This window comes from Helianthus annuus, chromosome 9 (genome assembly GCF_002127325.2).
Source record: "Helianthus annuus cultivar XRQ/B chromosome 9, HanXRQr2.0-SUNRISE, whole genome shotgun sequence".
Classification (NCBI taxonomy): domain Eukaryota; kingdom Viridiplantae; phylum Streptophyta; class Magnoliopsida; order Asterales; family Asteraceae; genus Helianthus; species Helianthus annuus.
In genome coordinates, this window is record NC_035441.2 from 171,789,390 (window position 1) to 171,814,062 (window position 24,673).

At 39.5% G+C, this 24,673-nt stretch overlaps 2 protein-coding genes across 5 annotated transcripts; both read right to left on the reverse strand.

The window, feature by feature from the left end:
- Positions 1–9,861: 9,861 nt before the first annotated feature.
- Positions 9,862–12,404, reverse strand: LOC110879606 (1-acylglycerol-3-phosphate O-acyltransferase). The gene is made up of 8 exons (XM_022128091.2): positions 11,854–12,404; positions 11,440–11,676; positions 11,260–11,306; positions 10,898–11,177; positions 10,681–10,781; positions 10,493–10,592; positions 10,267–10,390; positions 9,862–10,162 (listed from the first exon to the last, which is right to left on the reverse strand). The coding sequence occupies exons 1-8, from the start codon at positions 12,054–12,056 to the stop codon at positions 10,037–10,039; spliced, it is 1,218 nt and encodes a 405-aa protein (XP_021983783.1). The 5' UTR covers positions 12,057–12,404; the 3' UTR covers positions 9,862–10,036.
- Positions 12,405–16,887: 4,483 nt separating this feature from the next.
- On the reverse strand, positions 16,888–23,587 carry LOC110879605 (lysine-specific histone demethylase 1 homolog 3). 4 transcript variants are annotated; one of them, XM_022128090.2, is made up of 9 exons: positions 23,421–23,587; positions 22,966–23,323; positions 21,618–22,932; positions 21,392–21,533; positions 19,187–21,305; positions 18,731–19,110; positions 17,938–18,663; positions 17,743–17,817; positions 16,888–17,319 (listed from the first exon to the last, which is right to left on the reverse strand). In XM_022128090.2, the coding sequence occupies exons 2-9, from the start codon at positions 23,207–23,209 to the stop codon at positions 17,245–17,247; spliced, it is 5,076 nt and encodes a 1,691-aa protein (XP_021983782.1). In that variant the 5' UTR covers positions 23,210–23,323; positions 23,421–23,587; the 3' UTR covers positions 16,888–17,244. The 4 variants fall into 4 exon arrangements, with proteins under 4 accessions (XP_021983782.1, XP_021983780.1, XP_021983781.1 ...); XM_022128088.2 differs by having other exon boundaries at positions 21,618–23,253; XM_022128089.2 differs by having other exon boundaries at positions 21,618–23,259.
- Between the last annotated feature and the right edge of the window lie 1,086 nt (positions 23,588–24,673).

Sequence of the window (24,673 nt, forward strand, 5' to 3'; positions counted from 1 at the left end):
TCAAAAGTCCAAAGGCCTAATCCTAACTCTAATACAAGTGCACCTTCCAGCTCTAAGAACTCCTTAGGCAGTATCCGCTGCAAGTTCTGTAAAAAGACAGGACACATGCAGAAGGAATGCCCTGACTTTAAGGAGTGGCTGGCTAAGAAAGGTAACGATTATTTTATGATACTTGAGTCCTATAATTTAAGTGTTCCTGCTAATTCTTGGTGGTTTGATTCTGGTTCTATGGTTCATGTTACCAATTCTACTCAGGGATTCCTTTCAATCCGGAAGCTGGAAAGAAACCAAAGAACGCTTAAGGTTGGGGATGATCGAGAATTAGAAGTGAAGGCCATTGGAACATTACAATTAGTTATGAAAACTGGTTTATGTATTAAACTTTATGATACCTTATATGTTCCTGAGGTAACTCGGAACCTTGTATCAGGACCAAAGTTAGACATGGACGGTTTTATTGTTTCCCATGGTCATCGCAAACTCTCTATCCTCTATGATTCTGTTCTTTATGGTACTGGTATTCTGGATGGTGGTCTCTATAGATTAGAACTAGAAGATAACTTTTCCAAATCTTTGTTGTCATATAACATTAATGAATCACTCACAAAGATGGAAGAGAAACGAGACTTAGAGACTTCATCCATGTTGTGGCATCAGCGTTTAGGCCACATTTCAAAAGAACGATTAAATCGTCTTGTAAAGGATGAAGTCTTACCTCCTCTCGATTTCTCTGATTTTGGAACATGTTTCAAATGTCTTAAAGGTAAAATGACATTAGCGAATAAGAAAGGTGCCGCTAGGAGCTCTAATTTATTAGAACTCATTCACACTGACATTAGTGGTCCCTACCAAATCGCTGGCATAATAGGACATACTTCATTTATCACTTTTATTGATGATTATTCTCGTTACATGTACTTGTATCTTATTAAGGAGAAATCTGAATCTCTAACAACTTTTAAAGATTATAAGGCTGAAGTTGAAAAGCAATTAGATCGTCAGATTAAAGTTGTGAGATCAGATAGAGGCGGTGAATATTATGGAAGACATACTGATGTAGGTCAAGCTCCTGGTCCATTTTATGAGTTTTGTAAGGGCCAGGGGATTGTGAACCAATACACCATGCCTGGTACACCTCAGCAGAACGGTGTCGCTGAAAGAAGAAACCGTACCCTTATGAACATGGTGCGCAGTATGTTAGCCAACACTAATTTACCATTATTCCTCTGGACTGAAGCGTTAAAAGCAGCTGTTCATATACTCAATACAGTTCCTTCTAAGTCTGTCCTTAAAACTCCTTATGAACTTTGGACAGGAAGGAAACCGAGTCTTAAATATATGAAAGTATGGGGCTGCATTGCTGAAGCAAAACTTTACAATCCTTTCATAAGGAAACTTGACCCTAAAACAGTTACTTGTTTCTTTATCGGGTATCCTGAGAACTCTAAGGGTTATCGTTTCTATTGTCCTTCCCATGTCACCCGTATTGTTGAAACCAAGCGTGCCGCGTTCCTGGAGGACTTCAAGGTCAGTGGGAGCAGTACCAACCCTTACGAAGAATTGCAAGAAGTACAAGACGCGGGGGGGGGGAGAGACTCGTCGCTTACCATTACTCCGATTACTCCTCTTGTACCCAATGCAACTACTGCACCTGAAGCTACTGCACCAACTCCAAATTCACCTCTACAATCAGAACCCATTATACCTCATGACGAAGGCACATCAAACGCTCATAACCAAAACAACGCTGTACCCGATAATCCACTCAGGAGGTCATCTAGGCAAAGAAGGCCTACTAATTGGGATGATTATGTTACCTACCTGACTGAAATGGATCCCGGAAAGCTCAATGATCCTATCTCTTACAATGAAGCCATTAGCAGTGATCAGTCTTCTGAATGGAATAAAGCAATGATTGATGAGCTTGAATCCATGAAGAAAAACGACGTTTGGGATTTGGTAGAATTACCCAACGGAGTCAAACCCGTAGGATGCAAATGGGTGTTCAAAACAAAACTGGATCCGAATGGGAACGTTGAACGCTACAAAGCGAGATTGGTTGCAAAGGGCTACACTCAGAAAAAGGGAATTGATTATCAAGAGACGTTTTCACCTGTCTCTCGTAAAGATTCATTAAGGATCGTCATGGCCCTAGTAGCTCATTTCGATTTAGAGCTGCATCAGATGGACGTTAAAACTGCTTTCCTTAACGGAGATTTGGACGAAGATGTTTACATGAAACAACCTGAAGGCTTTAAACCTGAGGGTCAGGAGCATCTAGTCTGTAAGTTGAAGAAATCCATTTACGGGTTGAAACAAGCATCACGTCAGTGGTACCTCAAGTTTGATGAAGTCATGAAGAGGCAAGGTTTTATGAAGAATCAAGTGGATCAATGCACCTATCTCAAGATGAGTGGGAGTAACTTTACTATACTTGTCCTTTACGTAGATGATATTCTATTGGCAAGTAATAGTTTAGACATGTTGCATGAGTCGAAGCGTTTACTCTCGCATAACTTCGACATGAAGGATCTCGGAGATGCTTCTTACGTCATTGGCATCGAAATTCACCGAGACAGACACAAGGGGATCTTAGGATTGTCCCAAAAGGCTTACATAGATCGTGTCCTTACACGTTATAACATGCAACAGTGCAAACCCTCCGTCGCTCCAGTAGTTAAAGGAGATGTTTTCGGTTCATTTCAGTGTCCGATAACAGAGGTTGAGAAGGAGCAAATGAGCCAGATACCTTATGCGTCAGTAGTTGGGAGCTTGATGTATGCTCAAGTCTGTACTCGTCCAGATATCGCTTATATTGCTGGAATGCTAGGCCGTTATCAGACTAATCCTGGCCTAGATCACTGGAAAGCAGCTAAGAAGGTACTTCGATATCTGCAAGGGACGAAAGACTATAAACTGACTTATAGAAGAAGTGATCATTTAGAAGTGGTGGGCTATTCTGATTCTGACTTTGCCAAATGCAAAGATGACAAGAAATCCACTTCGGGCTATATCTTTATGTTAGCAGGCGGCCCTATCTCTTGGAAGAGTCATAAACAACAGTTGACCACAACTTCCATAATGATGGCAGAGTACATTGCTGTTTATAACGCAACCTGTCATGGAATGTTGCTTAGAAACCTTGTCACTGGACTCAAAATCGTCAATTCCATTTTTAGACCATTGAAGCTTTACTGTGATAATTCAGCTGCCATTAGTTTCTCGAACAGTAACAGTTCGACTGGAGCTGGTTTATATCTCGATACGAAATATCTATTTGTACGTGAACGAGTTGAGGAAAATAATCTTTGTATCGAGTATATTAGTACTAAGGATATGCTTGCGGATCCGATGACTAAAGGTCTCCCTCCTAAGGTTTACGAAGAACATGTTCGGAATATGGGATTTAGTAAAGACCTTATTTGAGCATATTGTACTAGCTTATGTTTTATGATTAATGAAATTTCCTCAAGTTTGATTTTGTATGTCTGTTAGAATATGTTCAACCGGTATAATGGCATATAGACAAATAAAAGTTACAAATCAAACAAAGGGCTTACGCGTATTTTGATCATGACGATTAGGTTTTAAATTAAGGCTATAGTATGATTAATGGGGTCCTGAGTCGCATAATGATTCAACGGCTGTATTTTTCTGCTATAGTACTTGTTTAAGGCTAAAATGAGTGTTAACTCCTGATCAGGCTTATCTAATACTCATAGTAAATGATTACTCGGCTAAGTGGGAGAATGTAAGATTAAATATATTACGTATTAATATTTAATCTATAGCCATCATAATCATTTACATTATAGAGATCAAAATATATAATAACCTATTAAATAATTAGTTGGTAATTGTTGATGGACCATATTACCCTTATTAACTAATTAGGTTTCCTCCTGGGTGCTTATATAAGGAGAATTATGTGGAGGTTTAGGGGTTACTCAGTTACACAATTACACCACCCCATTAGCCATAACGTCATCACGAATTACCTCCTCTCCTAACCGATATCCCTTTTCGGTTTCTAAGTCCCCATCATCAGTTAGCACCCTAAGGAGGAACCAGATCACCCTAACAAAGATGTCGAACTCCATGTCGTCTTCTCTCACTGGATTCTCCACTGCCCTGTCGGCCATAACAGGTATGTTTACTGTTTTCCTTCATGCTCAAACAGAACTAAACCAACATATGCATGTTGTCCTTTACCATCAAAACCTACAACACCTACATTAAAACAATATCCCTTTTGTGCATAACTACAATATCAATCAAGAAACACTAACAAAACATGCATTCACTTACTAGTTTAAATACAGTCAAAAGTTACATATTAAAACTAAAGTTACTAGTTTCAAATCATTCAAAACTTACATATTAATCACATGATTTCATAATGGGTTGAGCATGATCGTTAACAACTAAAACCTAAAAAATGACCAGACTAAAAAACCCATTATCACAGTTAGACGTAGTTTCTAAGTATGTATCAGACTAAAAAAACCCATTATAACAGTGACTTCCAATAAGGACTTGATTGTGAGCAATCGATAACCATGGGGACTGGAGTGTTCGTTCTTTTCAAATGAGGGCTGAAAGTGTGATTGGGTGTAAACTCAAGAGAATGAAATTATACTTTATTCTAAAGTATAAAATTGAGAAAAATGTCTAGATGGTCCCTTTGGTTTGCTCCATTTTCACCTATAGTCCCTACATTTTTAAAATTACAGCTATAGTACCCAACTTTTGCACATTCGTTTTCGGATAGTCCCTGAAGCGGATGGAGGTTAGTTTTGGCGTTAAGTAGGTGTGAAATGACCAAAATGTCATTACTATTAAATTAATACCTAAAAAGTTAAAGAAAATATAATTATTATTCAATAATTTATGTGGGACCCACCATCCACTTCATCTTCCCCACTCTTCACCACCACCATTTCCACCACACTACCACCATCCACCTTTCACCACCATACCACCTCCACACCACATAACACCTCCACCACTATCATATATGATAAACAAAGTGCATTACTATGTTTTATTATATATCATAATGTGAAGATACAAAGCCAATATTATTAAAGATATGAATACATATGCCATAACTAGTATTATTAAAGATAAGATCCAGACACATAAATCTATCCCACTAGGCACTGTGAGCTCTAATGCTTCATTATCAGGTGTAGATTTCCAACAGCCACATAAATTTGGAATGCTCTGCTGCTGGTCTGTAGATCAGATTGTAATCATGCTCAACTGACGGATTGTACGCTACGCGTATCTGTGGGCTGTAAGCTTCATGATGCTTCGGGAGACGACTGAAAACTGACGAAGTTTTTTCTTGCTTATAAGTTGGATCAGACTCGCCTGTGTTTGTATCCCATTCTTCGTTCATGTTGCACGGCCCAAGCCGGCTACTTATCGGAGTTCTTCTTTGAGATTGAGAATGGGTATCATAGTAGCTCCCTGATTCGTCATATGTGTCACGCGTGGTGTGAGCACTTTGCCTTCGTGGCGACAACGACCTGTTGTATTAATGCTTGTGCACGCGTTCTTGATGCGGCATTTCATAGTTCAGTTGTCGGGGCATTGGAGCCACAAACGGAGTTTGCTGCGTTTGCGCTTAGACTGGCCCTTGTTGCGCACATAGTTGTGCGTAAATAGCGTTCAGCGTCGCTTGACTCTTCGCAAACCAGGATGCAGGAGTCTCCCCATCTGGTAGCGCTGATGACGCAGGTGCTGAAGGACCAACACCTTGATTTTTCGGGGTCACAGTTTGGGCGGTATGAGTACCACTTGCGCGTATGGCTCCGACGTTAGTGCATTCACCCTCAGCATACACGTCAATGGGCTGGTTTTAGATGTGCCCGTTGTCCGCTGTCGTATCTATTTGAGAGTGTGAGCCGAAAGGTGGAAAAAGGAATACCTTGATCAGTCATTGTTCAAGAGTAACAACTCAGAAAGAAGATGAAAAATTGATTATAAATATCGGTGGGCGCCAATGAAGAAACACCAAACTAATCCGGAGATTAGCTTGTGGTTAGTGTCTCGTCCAAATAAGGTTAATCTTCTTCTAAACTCGATGAACAGCTACGTCGATCCTGCAAAACAATCAAAACACCGTGAATCTCGTTACAAGGAGGGGAATAGGGGGTTCTCCTTGTAACCACCCTCTGGCGTGAGAATAAGAACTTGCTTTGAGGATAAAGTGTGTGTATAAAGTGAGAGAGCAAGAAGTGATGCTTAAACATGTAGGTGAAGTTCTCTATTTATAGCCAAGGTGATTTGTGAGGGAGATGGGCCGATAGGCCTTGGGCCTGAGGTCGACAACAAGGAATATCCATTCTGCCTCCTCTGTAACGACCGTTAGTGATTCCAGACGAGAGGGTAGTTGGCGCATGTTGAATGGATCCATGTGTTCTGACAATTGTCCTTGTTGTCTGGTTTGTAATCAGCAGTTAAGTGGAGATCATGGAGCAGTGGTCGGCGCAAGCTGATTGGTGCCATGTATGTGTCCTTATGCACTTCTTGTCCCCTGTACAATTGTTCATCGTGCAGCATGATCCGATACAGCCTGTAGAGCGCCTATTGGCCCACTACTCTGCCACTCGTACCTTCTGTACTTTTCCGATGTTACTCTACGCTTCTTGCCCTCGCGCGACTTGAATACATCTCGTGCAGTCGGCGCAAGGTCAAGGAAGCTAGGTCTTTTGTTAAAGGACCTAAGTGTCAGAAATGATTTTATCCTAGACCTGACCTCGCACGCGACTTGGAACACACCCTTGTAGTCAGCGCAAGGTCGGAAAAGTCATCAGTTTGGCTTACTTTTGGTATGGTCTCGCGCGCGACCTGAGGCTAACTCATGTGACCGGTGCAGGATTTGAGACCATACCCCTTCAAGTTGCGAGATATGCAATTCCAATAATTGCAATCAAACACATACTACAGTTGATCATCGTTGCCCAAGACCCGACTAAACAGACCTGTGCCATTACAAGGCTGCCGGAAAAGAACCCACCGCACCTTTGACGTCACCATTGTTCGAAATCATCGCCGCGGAGCTTCCGCCGCTGAGCTTCCGTCGGAAGCAACCAACCACTGCCAAAGAAGATGCGACCACCGTGGACCGTCGCGATGAGCCGCCATGACCGCTGAGAGGTGGGTTTGAAACCACAACCTCTAACCTTCTCAGCCTAACAACGTGATTTCGAATTCACTAACCTGCGAGTGGTTTTCTTCGAGCACGTGGTGAGGAGAACGAAGATGCTGGTGGTAGAAATGTCTGAAATGTTGGAGACAATGGAGATGGTGATTGTGATCGTAGAGGAAAATGGATAGATCTATAGATCTGAAATAAAATGTGAGGTGGGGTGGGGTGGGGTGGAACACGGTTGTAAACCATGGGTCACACATAATTTTTTAATTTCTTTTTATTTTTAGTTATTAATTTAGTAGTAAGGGTAGTTAGGTCATTTCACATCAACTTAATTGAGAAAACTAACCTTCATTCATTTTAGGGACTATCCGAGAACGAATGTGCAAAAGTTGGGCACTATAGCTGTAATTTTAGAAATGTAGGGACTATAGGTGAAAATGGTGCAAACCATAAAGACTATCCGAGTATTTTTCTCTATAAAAAATAAGAAGATCCTAACGTGACAATTAAATTAACCAACGATGGGAGGGGGTTCTGAATTTCCCCCCGACCACGCTAGGTTGGAACCGAAATCATAATCAGTGACTGTTGCACGATGATAGAGACAACAAGGAGAGATTGAGACTATATAGGGTTTAGAGAATATGAAAATAGGGTGGCAATGGCAAGATGTGGCGTATTAGTTATGTGAGAACTGTAGATGTACTTGTGTTATTGGTTCACAATATTCATTTGTTTGGCAAGTGGAAGAGTGGCTATTGAATGGTTATGGTTAGCGCTGTAAACGAACCAAACAAACACAAACAAGACCGTGTTCGTTCGTTAAGGAAATTAACATGTTTGCGAACTATTCACGAACGCATACCGAACGTAAGTAAATGTTCGTGTTCGTTCGTTAAGGAAATTCAGTTGCTCATGAACAATTCGTGAACACTGGTCTCGAACACAAACGAACATTTAACTTTTTTTAATGAATAAATTCGTAGAGTTTTCATTATTTTCTAAAATTCATACTTGCCAAGTTAAATCAAAATAGAAGGTAGACGGGCAACAAGCTGCGCCGCCACCTCTTTTTGAATTGCTAATCCTAATCTACCAAAGACAAAACCCTACCCCTCTGAGGCTGAACAATTGTTAAGAATTGGATAACTTCTATGGCTAGGGAGCCAAATGTGTCAAAGGCAAAAGGGACAAAAACATTGTTATCCTTAAACATTGGATATAAGTAGTTAAATACAATCATCAAATGATAAATCAAAGCACAAGAAGTCTACTACACCACGAAAGGATGAATCAAGTTTAACTAACTTAGACATAATTATCCCCAAAAATGTCTTAGAATGTCCAAATTTCATCTAATTTAGAAAAAAATATGGTTTCAAGTTTTCAATATGTTTAGATAAAAGGTTTATTATTATTATTATTATTATTATTATTATTATTATTATTATTATTATTATTATTATTATTATTATTATTATTATTATTATTATTATTATTATTATTATTTTTAATACAATCAAACAAACACGAACGTAACCGAATGTTCACGAACGCAGTCGAACGGACAAGACTTGTGTTCGTTCGCTAAGTTAACTGAACGAAATTTTTTGTTCGTGTTTGTTCGGTAAGCTAATCAAACAAACATCAATGAACTTTTCGCCGAATAGTTCACGAACTGTTTGCTGAACATTCGGTTCGTTTACAGCCCTAGTTGTGGTCACGGTGGGATGACAACGACAAGGGAGAACATGTGGATTGTGAGAGCAAGAGAAAATGAGATGCCATTCTCGAGAGGATAATTCAAGAGAGATGGTAGGGGTGTAAATGAGGTTAATTATATATACACACAATTATACTTGTATACATACATACATATCATATTTAATTTAATAGTTATTAGTATGTGATTATATGTTATGTTATATTATATACACGAAAGTTGTATAATAACAGGCGAGCCTAATCAAACTCGAGTTTGCACGAGCTTCAATACAAAAACTTGAACTCGACTCGAACCGAGTTTTTAGATTACCAGGTATGGGCTTCGGCAAAAGGCCCGTCCCCCCTTTAGCTGCGTCACACACCGCCCCCAAGGGGCCCGGCTTGGCAAATGCGTCGGATTTCCGATGGTGGAGAAGGGGCAAGATTGGTGGGCCCCCCATCTTACTTCTCTCTCATCCTTTATATATATATATATATATATATATTAATGGTGGGGTAGTCTTGGCTAGTCCCCACACCCTTGGGTAGTCCCCAAAGAGACTATCCTCCTCCCGTGATTACGTGGTGCCTACGTGGCGGTAGTCTTCAAAGAGACTATCCTCCCCATACCCACCGGTCTTAGAGAAATGGTCTTGAGCCCAAACTCATTTGCACCCCTATTTCTAAACATATAGAAGAGTAAATTTATCATCTATAGCCATCTTTACCGGTGTGCTCTAGTAGGATATTTATGGAACGAACAATACTATGACAGCTGCATTCATTATTCACCTATGGATTGTCCCACCTTTACTGTTAAAAAAAAAGACTGTCCCATCTATGCAACACACCTGCAGACTCCAGTGGTGGTGGGTCTGTTCAAGCAGCTTATATAACTTGGAAAATTTTTATCAAAAAAATACAACAATTAAAGATGTATGCAATATAAAGTACATGAGTAGTTGTTCAAGCATACATGATCTTCCAAAAGCTTATACCATAATTCACCATATATTATAATCTATTTAGTTAAAACAGTTGAAACATGAGCTAGATTGTGATCCCACTTATTAATCGACTCACGAATTACAAACATATTCTGATAACATATTTAATTTTTACTCGATCAAGTAAATGAAATCCTGTACATAATCTAAATGAATGATACTAAATGGAAATAACACCTTCCGACAGAGAATAACTATTAGGATCTGATGAAAGAGACCTGCGACAAGCGTATAGTACAGCAGAGTGAAATCCGTTTGCATTGTCTAGAAACACAAAATGACCAGCCTGCAATCACATATTAGTCACGCCCACGTTAATATGCCATATTACGATCTTAATGATCAAGCACAAAAAGTCAACTATCCATTAAGATGATTTTGGAGGGATACCTTTGGGACTCTTATGATTTCACAGGGAACAGGCATGTTTTTTCGTGCATCTACCGCCCCTTGATAATTCATCCAATCTTGAAAGCCGTATATAAAGGTCGTTGGCACTTTCCACTCTGAAGCTCTGCAAACATTTTTATTTATTTATTTATTTATTTATTTATTTACACATAAAAATGAAAGACGCTATTCTTAATAAGAACTTCAACAATATAAGAAATTAAACCTTTGTAATAGAGGGCTTCGGGCAAATGCACCAAATGAAAAGATGTATTTCAAACAAAGCTCTCCACTTGCCTTGGCAGCCAAAGTGTGGTATATGTAATCTTCACAACAACCGTTAACAATTAGAAAAATCTAAACGTGGAGACTAAATCTAGATACGGTTGACTTTAAGTTTCAAGTTTTAACTACCTGTAAGTAATTTTGCCTCTTCCTCATTTAGCATGTCACCTTCACCAAATCTAGCACTTGTATATTTGCGTACCAAATTTGGACCCCACGGGCCTAAACCCCTACGTCATAAAATTCCATGTAACATGTAAGCAAGTCTATATAACTAAAAGCGTATATTAGTAAAAAGGTGAATGACTGATGAGTAAAAATCAGAGACAAATGAAGATCATATTACCTAAGAACTTTCATAGGCGTAAAATTCGATTCCCATAAGTGGTTCATAACGGCCCCTTTCCATGTTGCTCTGAATTTGGTAAGCCATTCTGATTTATGATCCGTTTCTGATGTAAATCCGGCAGATCCCACCAAAATTAGATGTTCCACATGCTCAGGATGTTTTAAGGCGTATTTAGCTGCAATATATCCTCCAAAAGAATGCCCGAGCAGAACAAACTTGTCAAGGTTTTTGGCCTTTCGCCATTCCTCTAGGGAATCAACGAACCAAGCCTCGGTTTCTGCATTACCATAACATATTAAACAATATGCAAAACACATAAAGGGTAATCCTCTACACGATTTACTTGCTAGACAGCTAACCTTCAGTACTTTTGCAAGTAAAGTCGGGCCTGCTCGATCCACCCCAACTGCCCATCAACATAAAAGAAAACGCGTATAAGATATTACGTGGTGAAAAATGGTTGATCATGTTACAATGTATGTCCATTGAAGTAAGCCACATCATACGAAACAACAAACATTAAAACAAACGACACTCACCCAAGTTGATCGATCGCAATGACCCTAAAATGTTTAGCAAGAGCATCAAAATTCCTAAAGAAAAACCCCTGAGCAGCTGCATACCCATGTACCATTACAAGCGTGGGCGAGTCCTTATTACTTTCGAATGTAACCGTGTTAATATATCTCGGTTCATTACTAGCAGACCGAAACCACCTGACTTTCGACCCGGGCGGTCCAGTGCCAATATTAACATGCTCTTGAGTATATGGAGTCCTAATATTCAATCCAAAACAATTCTAATCAACAACTTTACACCAACAATTAACATGCTATACAAATCCATAAAACCAAACAACCCAATTTCTAATTTCAATAACATAATTTGTCCTCCCAGTCCCATCAACATAAAAAAATATAAGTTAATTAAAATTTATGGATAAAAGCGATTACTTGACAATAGAGAGAAGTCTTTTTTCAGCGTTAATTATGTGATCGGTTGAGCTTGGTATCCAACGGAGAACAGAAGGCCATAACGACTTTTTCGATCTTGATGTGGCGGTTGTCGCCGCCGCCGCGGAGGAGTTGAATTCTTCTGCCATGGTGTTTGTAGTGAAAGTTGAAATTGGGCGATTAAGGTGACGTGTATAGCGCATATACCGAATTTGGTAAGTGGGTTAAGAGAGAAAACACGTAAAGAAGGATTGGAAATGGGGGAATTGGGTTGGGTGTGAGGGAGGGTTTAAGTATGGGTGGTTGGAATCGTTAGCCGACAGAGAAGGTAAACGATTGATGGCGGTGATTAGTATGGCTTTCTTAAAGTTTAAACCGAGTGAAAAAAGAATGGTTTATACGGTGACGTATGTAGTGACCTTGCATTTTCGTTACATCTACAAGGTAGGAAGGTGGGTGACGTATGTAGGGCTTCTTGTTTGTGAATGAACTATACAAGTCGTTGAAATTTAAGCTTAGAATATCATTTCTTTTCTTTCCCTAGTGTGTATAATCAATGTCCCCTAACATTCCACCAAATCCATGTTTGGATGTGTGTGTGGCGTACAAAATTTGGATTTCACTCTGAATCGGTTTGCACAAATATTCTCGTCCATACATCTAATCTAAGCAGTACCTTTACAAAAGAGGTGTAGACTTTCATGTGGAAATCTTGTAGACATCTTCAAGTTGACCAATTGTGCATGTGCACTTTTGTAACACTTTTGTATGAAAGATATTAAGGAGATGGAAGGATACAAAGTCAAGGATCTCAAACAAAGAGCGAGGATTAAGTGGGATTTGGAAGGAGACGAAAATTCAGCTTTCTTTCATGGGTACATCAATAGTAGGAGGGCGTGTAATAATATTCCGGGGCTTATGATAGATGGTGTGTGGACGACCAAACCTGTTTTGATCAAAAAGGAGATTATGAGATTTTACAGAAATGCGTTCAAGGAAAAAATAAAGGACAGACCTAAACTCATATGTCACAACTTAAAACGATTGGCGATAGAGGAGGCAGCTTCTCTAGTGCTTCCTTTCAGTGGTGAAGAGATCAAGAGTGCAGTGTTCGAATGCGGGGCGGACAAAGCTCCTGGGCCAGATGGTTTTAACTTCAGATTCATCAAAAGGTACTGGTCTTTATTTGAGATTGATTTTTCTAACATGTTGGCTTCTTTTTACATTAAAGGTAAGATATCGGAGGCATGCAGCTCTTCCTTTATAACGCTTATCCCGAAGAACAAGGACCCTTTGGGCTTAAAAGATTATAGACCAATCAACCTAATTGGGGTGATAAGTAAGACTATCTCTAAGATTCTTGCTAATCGGCTCAAAAAGGTGATCGGGAGTATCATCTCGGAAAATCAGACGGCATTTCTTAGAGGCAGGTACATTCTCGACAGTCCCCTTATGGTTAACGAAATTTTGGCATGGATTAAAAAAGAGAAAAAAAAGGCCTTTTTGCTTAAAATAGATTTTGAAAAGGCGTATGATAATGTTAACTGGAGGTTTTTGTTGGATATCATGGAGCAAATGGGTTTTCCTAATCTATGGTGTAAATGGGTGGAAGGGGTTATCTCCTCGGCTAGGTCTTCGGTGTTAGTCAATGGGTCTCCCACCTTTGAGTTTGGCTGTTCCAAAGGAATTAGGCAAGGAGACCCATTGTCTCCTTTCCTGTTCCTAGTAGTCATGGAAGCTCTCTCAAACATTCTCGACAAAGCAAGGTTAGAGGGGTGGTTTAAAGGTATCCAATTGCCTAACAATGGTCCGAATATTTCACACCTTTTTTATGCGGATGATGCCCTTTTGATGGGGGTTTGGGATAAGGATAATGTGGTGAGCGTGGTGAGATGTTTGAGGATTTTTTATCTTTGTTCGGGATTAAAAATTAATTTGAATAAATCTGACTTATACGAGATGGGGGTGGAATTTTCCGATATTAAGGATATGGCCAAGGTGGTGGGGTGTAACACAGGTAATATTCCTTTATCTTACTTGGGTATTACGGTGGGGGCTAACATGAATAGAATAAGTAACTGGTCTCCTATAATTGAGGTTTTTGATAAAAGATTGTCGATTTGGAAAGCAAAAACTATCTCGATAGGGGGTAGACTTACTCTTATTAATTCTGTGTTGGAAAGTCTCCCTATCTATTACATGTCGCTTTATAAAGTTCCAGCTGGGGTCATCAAGATGCTGGAAACTAAAATGAGAAAATTCCTCTGGGCGGGATCAAATGATCATAACAAAATAAACTGGGTGGCCTGGGAGTGGGTTACGTGGCCTAAATCTTGTGGTGGGTTGGGTATCAGTCGTCTCAAAGAGGTCAATGTAGCGCTTTTGGTCAAATGGGGATGGAGATACGGGGTTGAAAAGCATAATTTATGGAGGAAAGTGGTCGATGCTTGTCATGGTAAAATAAATCAAAGAAGTTTTCTTCCATTCAATAGTAATATGGGAGAGTGTTGGAAAAACATTGTAAAATCGATTTTCAACTTTAAAATTAAAGGGAAGGGTTTAAATCAATTGGTTTTGGGTAAGGTTGGAAACGGGGAAGATATTAGGTTTTGGATCGACTCTTGGGAAGGAGAAATTCCCTTTATGGATAGATGGCCACATTTGTTCCGGTTGGAAATATTTAAAACTTGCAGGGTTGCAGATAGAATGGAGATGAACAGGGGAAATGATGGGTTAACATGGAACTGGTCTAGATTGCCGGAGACGAACGTGGAGCTAAAGGAGTGGCAGGAGTGTAGAGAGATTCTTAATAAGGTGACTCTCAACAACTCTAAGGATAGGTGGGTTTGGAATGATGATAGCCAAGATGGGTTTTCGGTGAAGGCTGTTAAAAAGGCCTTAATTATCGAAAGGGGTAATAGTCAACTTCCTGATTTCGAGTGGTGTAAATGGGTGCCTATTAAATGCAACATTGTCGCTTGGAGAGGTAACCTGGATAGACTTGCTACGAGAGTGAACTTAAAAAGAAGGAATGTGAACATCATTTCTATTTTGTGTCCTTTCTGTAATGAGTTTGAGGAAACAGTGGAGCACCTTTTTACGGCGTGTTCTGTGGTGAATCGGGTGTGGTCGGAGTTAAGTGTTTGGTGTAAGATCCCCCCAATTTTTGCTTTCAACTTCAAAGACATTCTGGATTCACACATTTATTCTCAAGCTGGAAAAAAGGCTAAAAAAATCATCCAAGGGTTAGTGATTATTTCGTGTTGGTGCATATGGAAAGGAAGGAACGACATGGTCTTCAATCAAATCAGGCGTAGCCCGCAGGAGATTGTGAGGGAGATTAAGTCGAGAGGTTATAGTTGGATCAGAAATAGAACGTCATGTAATCATATTAGTTGGGGTGACTGGTGTAAATACCCTATGTATATGCTGTAATTTTTTGTGCCCTTTGCCCGTTTGGGTCGAGGGAGTGTGTTCTTGTTTGGCCTTTTGCCCGTTTGGGTCGAAGGTTGTTTTTAATGAAGTTTTCTTGTCAAAAAAAAAGTAAAAATCTTTTAGCTCTACCATCTCATCCTTTTATAAAGTTATGGGTATTGTCTTTTCATATATCAACAATTCCCACGAAGAGTTCTCGTCGCTCTGAAAACTTGTATTCAACATTCTAATGTTTATACTAACATCATATAAAGGATTTTCAACGAAGTAATCTTTGATCAGATGGTTATCAGCATATTCACAATCTCGATCTATATATGTTCTTACATTTTAACATTTGTAGTTGGTGTGTGTGTGTGTGTGTGTGGGGGGGGGGGGGTGGGGGGGTAATTTTAAGAGAGACATGAGATTGTATGCTAATATTATAAGATTGGTTTGAAAAATGAATAAGTTGAATAGGATTTTATGTTTTGAGACTCTGAGTTTTAAAAGGGCATAAGAAATAAATTTATGTTTTATGAGTTTCCTATTTTAATATATGTGGGATTTTTTAAAAGAATGTACCCCGAGATAAAATGTGCCCTAGCTAAGAGTCCTCCCCACCCACTCCAGGGCCGGCTATGCCTAGCCGCACCGCCACACCATGGGGCAGTGTCCCCGAAAGGGCCACATGGCCACGTTGGCTGCCCCTTACCGTGTCGTCTCCACACCCACGAACTTTGTTATACCCAAGTAGTGAACGCCTTAATTATCCCACGAATTTTGTTATACCCAAGTAGCGAACGCCTTAATTATCCTAGCACAATTAAGACAACTCATCCCAATACCAGCATGTTTATAATCGACTGGAGTTTTGAAGCACCAATCAAGATATAGGTCTCCGATCTCAAATCAAAATAAATTCAAAGAACAATGTACAAATTCCATTACACTCGCATTAGGCATGTTCGTATACAAGATCTATAAACCGAGATTAACACATATCCATACCAAACAACTTTTAATGAACAAATTGCAAGTCCTATTAACAAACGCTTAAATCGACCATTTCAACTCAAGTAAAGGTACCCCTAATAGCGAAAATATACTTTACATGAATAAAACGAAATCAAAATTTGAAGCATACGAGCTTTAACTCAGATTTAGAACCTTAAATCCATGCCCCCCGAACACACCCTCAACCAAAAAATTTCTATAGGATAGTGCAGAAATCAAACATGTGGCATAAGCTCCAACTGACTTCAATGTCTCATGTTTCTCCTGACAAAATTCATATAACCAGCAAGCACATGAATACTCTCTTAACACATTTTCAATGATTTCATCATGATTTCTAGGATGAAAACAAACCTCCAAAGTAACTTTCTGATCATTCTATGTACCACTTCCTCAGACAGCCAAGAACAGCTTCATGGTACTCGAACGAACACCGCTGTTACACTTCTGCAGAAACAAGTGATAGAGAAACAAAAGGAAACAAGAGACAGGAGACGTAAAAAGGTTTTAAAGTCTCGCAATTTTTTGCAAACCCGCAACACAAAAGAAAGTTGGTTTGAAAAGATCACCAAAAAGAAGTAAAATGAAGACCGAAAATGGTACTTTGTTTTCAAAGAAAATTGTCTTGTATAATCTTTTTGCAACAAAGTCAACCCTAACATGTACAGATTTCATGAAAGATATGGGGAAAATTTCTCCTACTGCTTCTGTAATGACAGAAATGGGTATTTCAGTTCCTAACTAAATTACAGTTTTCAAATGCAAAAAAAAAAAAAAAAAAAAAAAAAAAAAAAAAAACCATATCAAAACTAAAGTAATTTCAATAATTGATGTTGTCTGTAAGCATATCTCTAACTCCATGATCCTTACATAAAACATATCTCTTGTGTACTTTTCTTTACTTTTTTTTTTTAGTTTTTGAAAGCAAAAAAGCAATTGAATCAACATAAAGACTGATCTTCAGGAGCCTGCTGATTTTGCATCAGTCTTCATAGCCATATACCTCTCAATTAAGTCGTCCACAAATGTTCGAATCTGCAAAAAGAAAGCACAATAAATTTAAGGGAGTGTTTGTTTTTCAGTAACAGGTACTTATTGTCTTTCAAAAAAAAAGTAACAGGTACTTATTGACCTAAAATGTCTAATTTGGTCAGAGAAATTAGTTATGAGGATACAAGTTTTCAACTTCGATACAGTTGATTGGATTTTTCGGTTTTTAATTTGATATTTTTAATCATTAACATCAATACTTCTTAATTTCAGTTATATCTATTGTAATATTTAATTATGTTTAAATTAAACATCCTTCTTTTTGAACTGCGATTTACGAAGTAAAACCAAACCCCTAAAGATTTGGAAACCTCCAACTTGCACCATACAAACCAAATTTATGGCATTAGTATAAATAAAAATATCTTAACCAGAATAGGTTTAACTGAAAAACATCCAAACGCATACCTTGTTTTTGCGTTTATTATCAAGAAACTCAAATACAGGCATCGCTTTCTCTGCATCTGTAATATGCACCATGACCTGAATTCAAGTATGCAACGTTCACTTGTCAAACAGATATAGTTCAACTTTATAGAACTTTCTTTATATTGTTTTAAGTTGACAATGAAATTTCCAATTGTAATTTTTATTTTATCATACCTTTGTGGCTGTTTTCTTCATTATCGACTTGTAACTCTCTTTGTCTATTTTTCTCGTCTTATAAAGAGGCATAAGAAGAGACGCCACATAATCAACAACCGATTGTTTAATTTTGTCCACACCGCGAGGTTGGTTACCCATCAACTCTCGGTTCACAGTAACTTGAGAAGCTGAGCTGTCATTAGCCAACCCGTCATGCCTGTGAACTAATGGTTTTAAATTCTTATTCGACTCCTCTTCATTCATCGCATGCATACTCCTATTATAGAAATCAAAATCAGCAGCAGCGGCTTGAGATTGCCATCTTTCAATGGCACTATGGTCTTTTATCCCTTCACTACCAGTGCTATCAACCCATGCTTTCGTAAATATGTTGTCGCCACCTGTACTTTCATGTTCACCAGAGTGCTCTCTGTAACCTAGTGGCCCTGCGTTTTCATTTGAGTGGCTCCGTTGTGACCGGTTATGGTCATCCACCAACATTTTCGAATTCTCGAGGTTGACCCCTGCAGCGGAAAAGTCAACTGACCAATCCTGCACTCTACAGTTTCTAGACTTTATTTCTGATATGCACTCTTGACGACCTGTAACGCCACCGGCCCATTTCTTTCGCAACTCAGATTCATCCATTTGTGCATATTGTTCCCGTCGTGCGAACTTGTTAAAAGATGGTATCTTTGGAAGGTGCACGGGTGTGCTGCTTTTGACACCTGATGATGCATATGCCTGCAAATTAATATCATTAGTCTTCATTTTTATTTAAAGAAAACGAGAAAATAATAAGAAAACACACCTCAGCAGCTGCTATAGCAGCAGCACGGGCCGCTTCTGCAGCATCAAACGCAGCTTGTTCTTCTTCAGTCATGGGTAAATCTTTGTCGTCTTCTTCCTTGCAGTTTTGTTTTCCTGCTGAACCTTGAGAACTAGATGGTTTATTTTCAGGCTTCGTTACAACTTTATGATGGGCCCGCAATGGCGGTTTCCCAGAAGCTGAATGAGATTTGCTTCTAGAAGCATCTGCAGCACCCGATTGCCGTAACAACTTCAAACCGCCATTCGAAGCCTTCTCTTTTCTAAAAATCTCAACCCACACACTAACAAGCTGGCTTGCTATAGCGCGTATATCTCGGCTTGTATGCACACAAACCTTTTCTTTCACCGTTTTCCCAATACCTAGATTCATAATAACATCATAATTTAATCATATACCAAATATAGACACAAATCTGATATGTCATGAGAAATATACCTGAAAGACGGACTGCAAGTAGATCGGTAGATACAAGCACAAGAAGACGAACACACTGACGCAACAGTTGAGTCCCGTTCTTCCCCATTGAATCCAGTATCCATGAGTTGAGAATGGCGAGCCCTTCTTTAGTTCCAGCAAACGATTTAAGAACGTTAGACGGGAGATTCAATAACTCTTTAGCGAGATGCAACCGCGCGGCTCTACTCTTTGTGTTACAAAACATATTTTGCAACAAAGAGTTCTTATGCGCATCGGTGAGCTCAATAGCGTCAAGTCGTTTAATTATATCTCTAACTTCACTCCTTTCACTGTTCGAATGCCTCTTGGCAGCAGCGATTGCTTCTACTTCTGCGGTAAAATCGTTTCCTGTAGTTAGAATATCAACTATACGAACAGCTTCCCGTAACCCGCTCATCATCGCCCCACCGACAGTATCTGGGTGTTCCTTACACGTAGCTTCACCCGCAAAGAATAAACAATTGTCAACGGGCCGGCCCAATGTATCGTAATCTTCACCAGATGCCCCAACTGCAACGTACGAGTAAGCACCGTAGCTAAACGGATCCCGTCCCCAGTCTGTCACTACGGATGCAACTGGATCGCACACCGCAGTCTTGCCGAAAAGCTTTCGAAGGACAGCTAAAGCGTGATTTACATGATCAGACGGGGTTAAATCTTGGTCGTTGATTGCTGCTTTCCCGACCACTAATGCTATAAGAACAGGCGCGTTAACGGTTTTTTTAACGTTCCAAAACATAAAACACCAACCCCTTTGATCCGTTTGTTCAGCGGTAGCTCCGAAGTAATCAACAGAATCATCCCAAAACACTTCGGGGAATTCCAAAATAACTTTGTTAAGCACACCGAAGCCGAGTCGTTTAATAGAAGAATATTTCCATTCGGGTAATGAAGGAGAAAACTTTATGGTTTCTGCTTTTAAACATCCGAGGGGGACCGTGATTAAAACCGCATCTCCCGTAAAAATCTTGCCATTTTGCGTACAAACTTTGACTTTCTTTTGTGATTCATCTTCTTGTTGACGGTAAATATCCGTAACTATACAGTTAAGGTGGATATGAAGACCGTCTTTAAGAGAATCAACAATAGCACCGTAACCACCTTTGATCATGCAGTGGGCTCCACCAAATCCTCCGTAAACGTCATCTTGATTCCAATACGGAAGTGATACGTGTTGAAGTGAAGCAGCACAACCGTATTCCAAATGAGCAAGATGCCAATCCATCACTCTCCTTTCAAGCGGACTCAAGATCTCCTCTTTAGTACCCGTATTATCGGATCCGGGTCCGGCCCGTTGGATCTTAAGCCCATATTCTAAGCCCTCTTCGAGCGACATTTGCATTGCATGATCACCTTTCTGGGCCACAACCAATTGCATGTCATCAAGTAAGCTATTGTACTCAGCCTCCACAGCTTCATCCAATTCAGGAGGAACTTTTTGGCCCGTTACAGTATCATAAAGCGGACAGTCACTATTCAAAACCGTCAATTCAAGGCCCAACTGTGCACAAATTAAAGATGACGGGTCGGGCCTTCTTTGAGAAGTGACATCAGCCTCAACACCTGTAATAATGCTAGCCCCAAGATCAACTGGCACTGAAAGAGACGAATGATCTGTAAAAACCCGACCTCCAACTCTATCACGGGCCTCTAACACAGTTACATGAAACCCTAGACGACTCAAGTGCCGAGCAGCGGTTAAACCCGCAGGGCCCGCTCCAATTACAATGATTTTCTTTCTTGTTTCTGAATCTGAATCATCACACTGTATACACACAGTTGGCTCCTTTTGGTTAATCGGATCCACTGCTTGAGCATAACAACCGTTTGATAATCTTCCACATTGTGGATCCGATACGTCAAGATCCTTATCTTTTCCAATAATACTGTCGGGACATTCGGTTGCTGTATCGGTCTCATCGTTCAAATTATCGTAATTTTTAGTTCTGCCAAGAATAAAGGAAACCCCATCATCCAAATCCGTAACCGGGGTTCCCGATTTTATACCATCGTTATCTTCTCGTGAAAGCGTAAAATTGGGCTTTATACTGCTGTCTGATATATCCTTCTTAGAAGCAACTCCGAAGTTTATGTAACTCTGTTAAATAACATGTTAGAAACCAAAATGCATAAACAACTTTTTAGTAGAATCTATAAACGAGTAATGTGACTTCCATAACTTACATATTGATCCAGAAATGAGTAGATATCCCTTATTAAAGAAGCCTGTGGATGTTCATCTGCGACAGCGGTATCAGATATTCCACATTCTGACAACGGTAATATACGAGTTACATCCTTATTCCAAAGATGTAAAATATGGTTCCTGCAATGAGCAAAGTAAATTTACTAGAACTAAAAAAGTGTAAATCACAAAAAAAAAAATTATAACAGATATATTAAGACGCACCTGCACTCTATATATTCTTGAAGCCCGCCTTTACGTTTAAGTAATTCCTTAAACTTCATCTTCTCGATGGGACTCGCAGCACGAGCTTTAAGTCCAACTGAGACGGCTGCAACGCCACTGCTTTCTGCCTCCATAGCAAATGTTTGCAAGAAATCTAGTTTCCCTTTCATTTTAACTGACTGAACCTTTTCTCCATCTTCATTATCCACATAAAAGTTCTGTTCATGAATCAATGTGTCCCAATAAGCATCTCCCTCATACGCCATGTCATCGTGCCTATGTCTTTTAGCTTGCCTCATAATTCGCTTGACACCTGACTTGTTATTGAATTTTGTTTCGGGATCAGGCATAGATCCGTTTTCACTTGCATAAGCTTCGTTTTCATCTGCGAATTTATTACATTCGGGTAATGATACTGGAGATAACCTACCATCTGATGTTGATGCATTCTCTTTACATGAAGAAACTGACACAATTTCGTTCTTTGGACTATCACAGTCACTGCGCGAACCGACTTGAAACTGGTCCAATACAACCCCATCAACAGTGTTCGGGATCGAACCCTGGTTCATATTCTCGTCGTGAACTAACAAGATTGGAGAATTCTTCTGGTCTGCGGGTGAGGTGGCGTTAGTTATGAACCCTGCAATTGGCACACTCTTAGGGATAGCGCAGGTGGGGTCCGTCTTTTTTTCTTGAACTTCAATCTCGGAGACACCATTGGTCGACTTTGTTATCTCAGAGGATGAATGATTCAAAACATCATTAATAACTTCATTTCCAGTAGGATCAAATCTTTCATTTGCTCCAATCTCAACTGTAGCCGGATCATTAGGCTTTTGTTCCGATCCATCATGACAAGCTTGAGTTGTCTTGTCTTGCTTATGTTTCAACGCTTTTCTAGATTTCCAAAGCGAACCAGATTGTGCCTTGAGGAGAAAAGCCGATAAAGAATCCTCTAGATCGTTTTGTGTCAAATTCTCACCCACAGCCTTCTTTGCTGACTTACTTTTCGATCTCTTCTTTTTCTCTTTATCACCGCCTTTAACCTCTAAACCACCCTCTTTATCTTCTTCTGTCAAATTCTCACCCGACGACTTCTTCACCGACGTTTTCTTTTTCTCTTTACCACTACTTTTTAACCCCTTCTTGACACACTCAACGGTCCCATCTTCACACACATTCGGTTCTTTCACTACAGTCTCTGTTTTCTTCACAACGGTATCCAAACCCCCTCCTTTCGGTGCACAAACCCTAGGCCCTTTCTTCAACTTCTTTCTAAAAGCAGCCAATGTATCATCCAACCCACCATCAACTTCCACCTTCTCGAACCCTAACCCACCATCACATTCCACTTTAACCTTCTTAGCATTCTTTCTACTTTTAACAACCTTAAACATCGACCCAATCGGTTCATCATCATCCGACTCAACGCCATCTTTAACTTCCGCGGATCTTTTCTTTTTCCCCAATTCCTCCACACCCATCTTCTCAACCCTAATTTCACCAACACCACATTTCACATCAAACCCTAGCCCAATTTCCTTATCTACCCCTTTATTTGATCCACAATCATCACCATCACATTCCATTTATCAAACAACAACCAAACACACACTCACATCCCACACAAAGCCTGCAACTTTTCCAACAATTCAAGATTATACAACTGTCTTTCAATCAAAACCCCTAACAATTCAATACTTCTGCATCATGCAACGTACAAATAACATATAAATACATACAAAAATCACAAAAAGTTCAAAGATTTACAATTGTTAACTAAAGGAGCAGCAATCAGACCTGTAGGATGCCCAGAAGTGGCGCAGATTAGCAATCACCGCTAGCCCCAAGCAAAAATACGCTATTAAATAGGCAAATTTTTGAAAAACGGAAGCAGGTGTTTCACAGAAATAAAAACTTGAAGAGGGTCGCTGCCGATATTTATATATGCCCGACCCGAAAAGGGAGATGGCGTTAGGGTAATTTGGGCCAAATGGGGTGGGGTTTTGAGGCATTGTTTCATGAACTTCAAAAATATGTTTTGATATATCTTTATTTTTTGTGATTTTTTACATATATTTGATCACATATGAGATTAGTAGAAAAGATAATATGTTATGTCTACGCAAAAAGGAAATATTATAAATGTGGTAATTCTCTTTGTCGTGCGGATATTTTAAATTATCGTTAACCTGACGATTGGTTTTATGGCGCGGATTTTTAAATTACGGTTAAGATCACGGATAATGTGTCAAATACGCGACTTCTTGATGGATTGTATGTACATGATTATAATTCTTTTGTTTCTATTTTTGTATGATTTTTTTAAATGTTTATTAATGCTGACGTGTGATATAAAAGAAAATATAGCATCTTGTTAATTGGTTTATGATACATTGATAGATTTGAGCTTAAATAGATAGTATAAAACACAAAAGAAGATAAAAGGATAGTGTGTCCTGGCAAGTTGATCTGGTGGTTAGTTATTTGGTTTTTTTTCTTGAGGTCTCAAGTTCAACTCCCACTAGCATCACTTTGAAGGACATTGGTGGTGGCAATGAAGTTTAGAACTAGGCCTCTCTGGAAGTTCGAAACCGAGCCGAACCGGGTTTTACCGCAGTGGGCCTTCGGGCGGCGGGTTTTCCCCGGAACTGGTGGCTTGGTGGCTCGGGTATGCATCCAACTCTGACCGTTATAGAGGAGGGGATGCATTTGCTCGATTGAGGGCATCCCAAGATGCTTATCTGGTGATTTAGTTGGCCGTTCCAAAAAAAAAAGAAAAAGATACAAGGATAGTGTACTCAATAATGACCAACCAAAAATCTTAAAACTAAAATATGTTTTTTTTTTAAATAAGTTGACTAGAAATTTTTATTGAACAACTTTATACCGCTGGTGGTTGTGGTTGTGCTAGAATGATGGTGGTATTTTAAGTGGCATGAAGCCATTTGGGTCAACAGGATTTATATAAATAGGACTCGAAAAATGCTTGTTTGATTCCCGCTCAATTTGTAAAATGTAAATAAGCCGCTCGGCTCGATTCGATTTGAAAA

Coding starts and splice junctions, on each gene's coding strand:
- LOC110879606 (XM_022128091.2), bottom strand. CDS start 12,056: ATGCGCTATACACGTCACCTTAATCGCCCAATTTCAACTTTCACTACA. Junction 11,677..11,853: donor AGACTTCTCTCTATTGTCAA/GTAATCGCTTTT, acceptor ATTGAATATTAG/GACTCCATATACTCAAGAGC. Junction 10,391..10,492: donor CGAAGCCCTCTATTACAAAG/GTTTAATTTCTT, acceptor AAATGTTTGCAG/AGCTTCAGAGTGGAAAGTGC.
- LOC110879605 (XM_022128088.2), bottom strand. CDS start 23,209: ATGGAATGTGATGGTGATGATTGTGGATCAAATAAAGGGGTAGATAAG. Junction 21,534..21,617: donor CAAGAATATATAGAGTGCAG/GTGCGTCTTAAT, acceptor TGCTCATTGCAG/GAACCATATTTTACATCTTT. Junction 17,320..17,742: donor ATAATAAACGCAAAAACAAG/GTATGCGTTTGG, acceptor TTCTTTTTGCAG/ATTCGAACATTTGTGGACGA.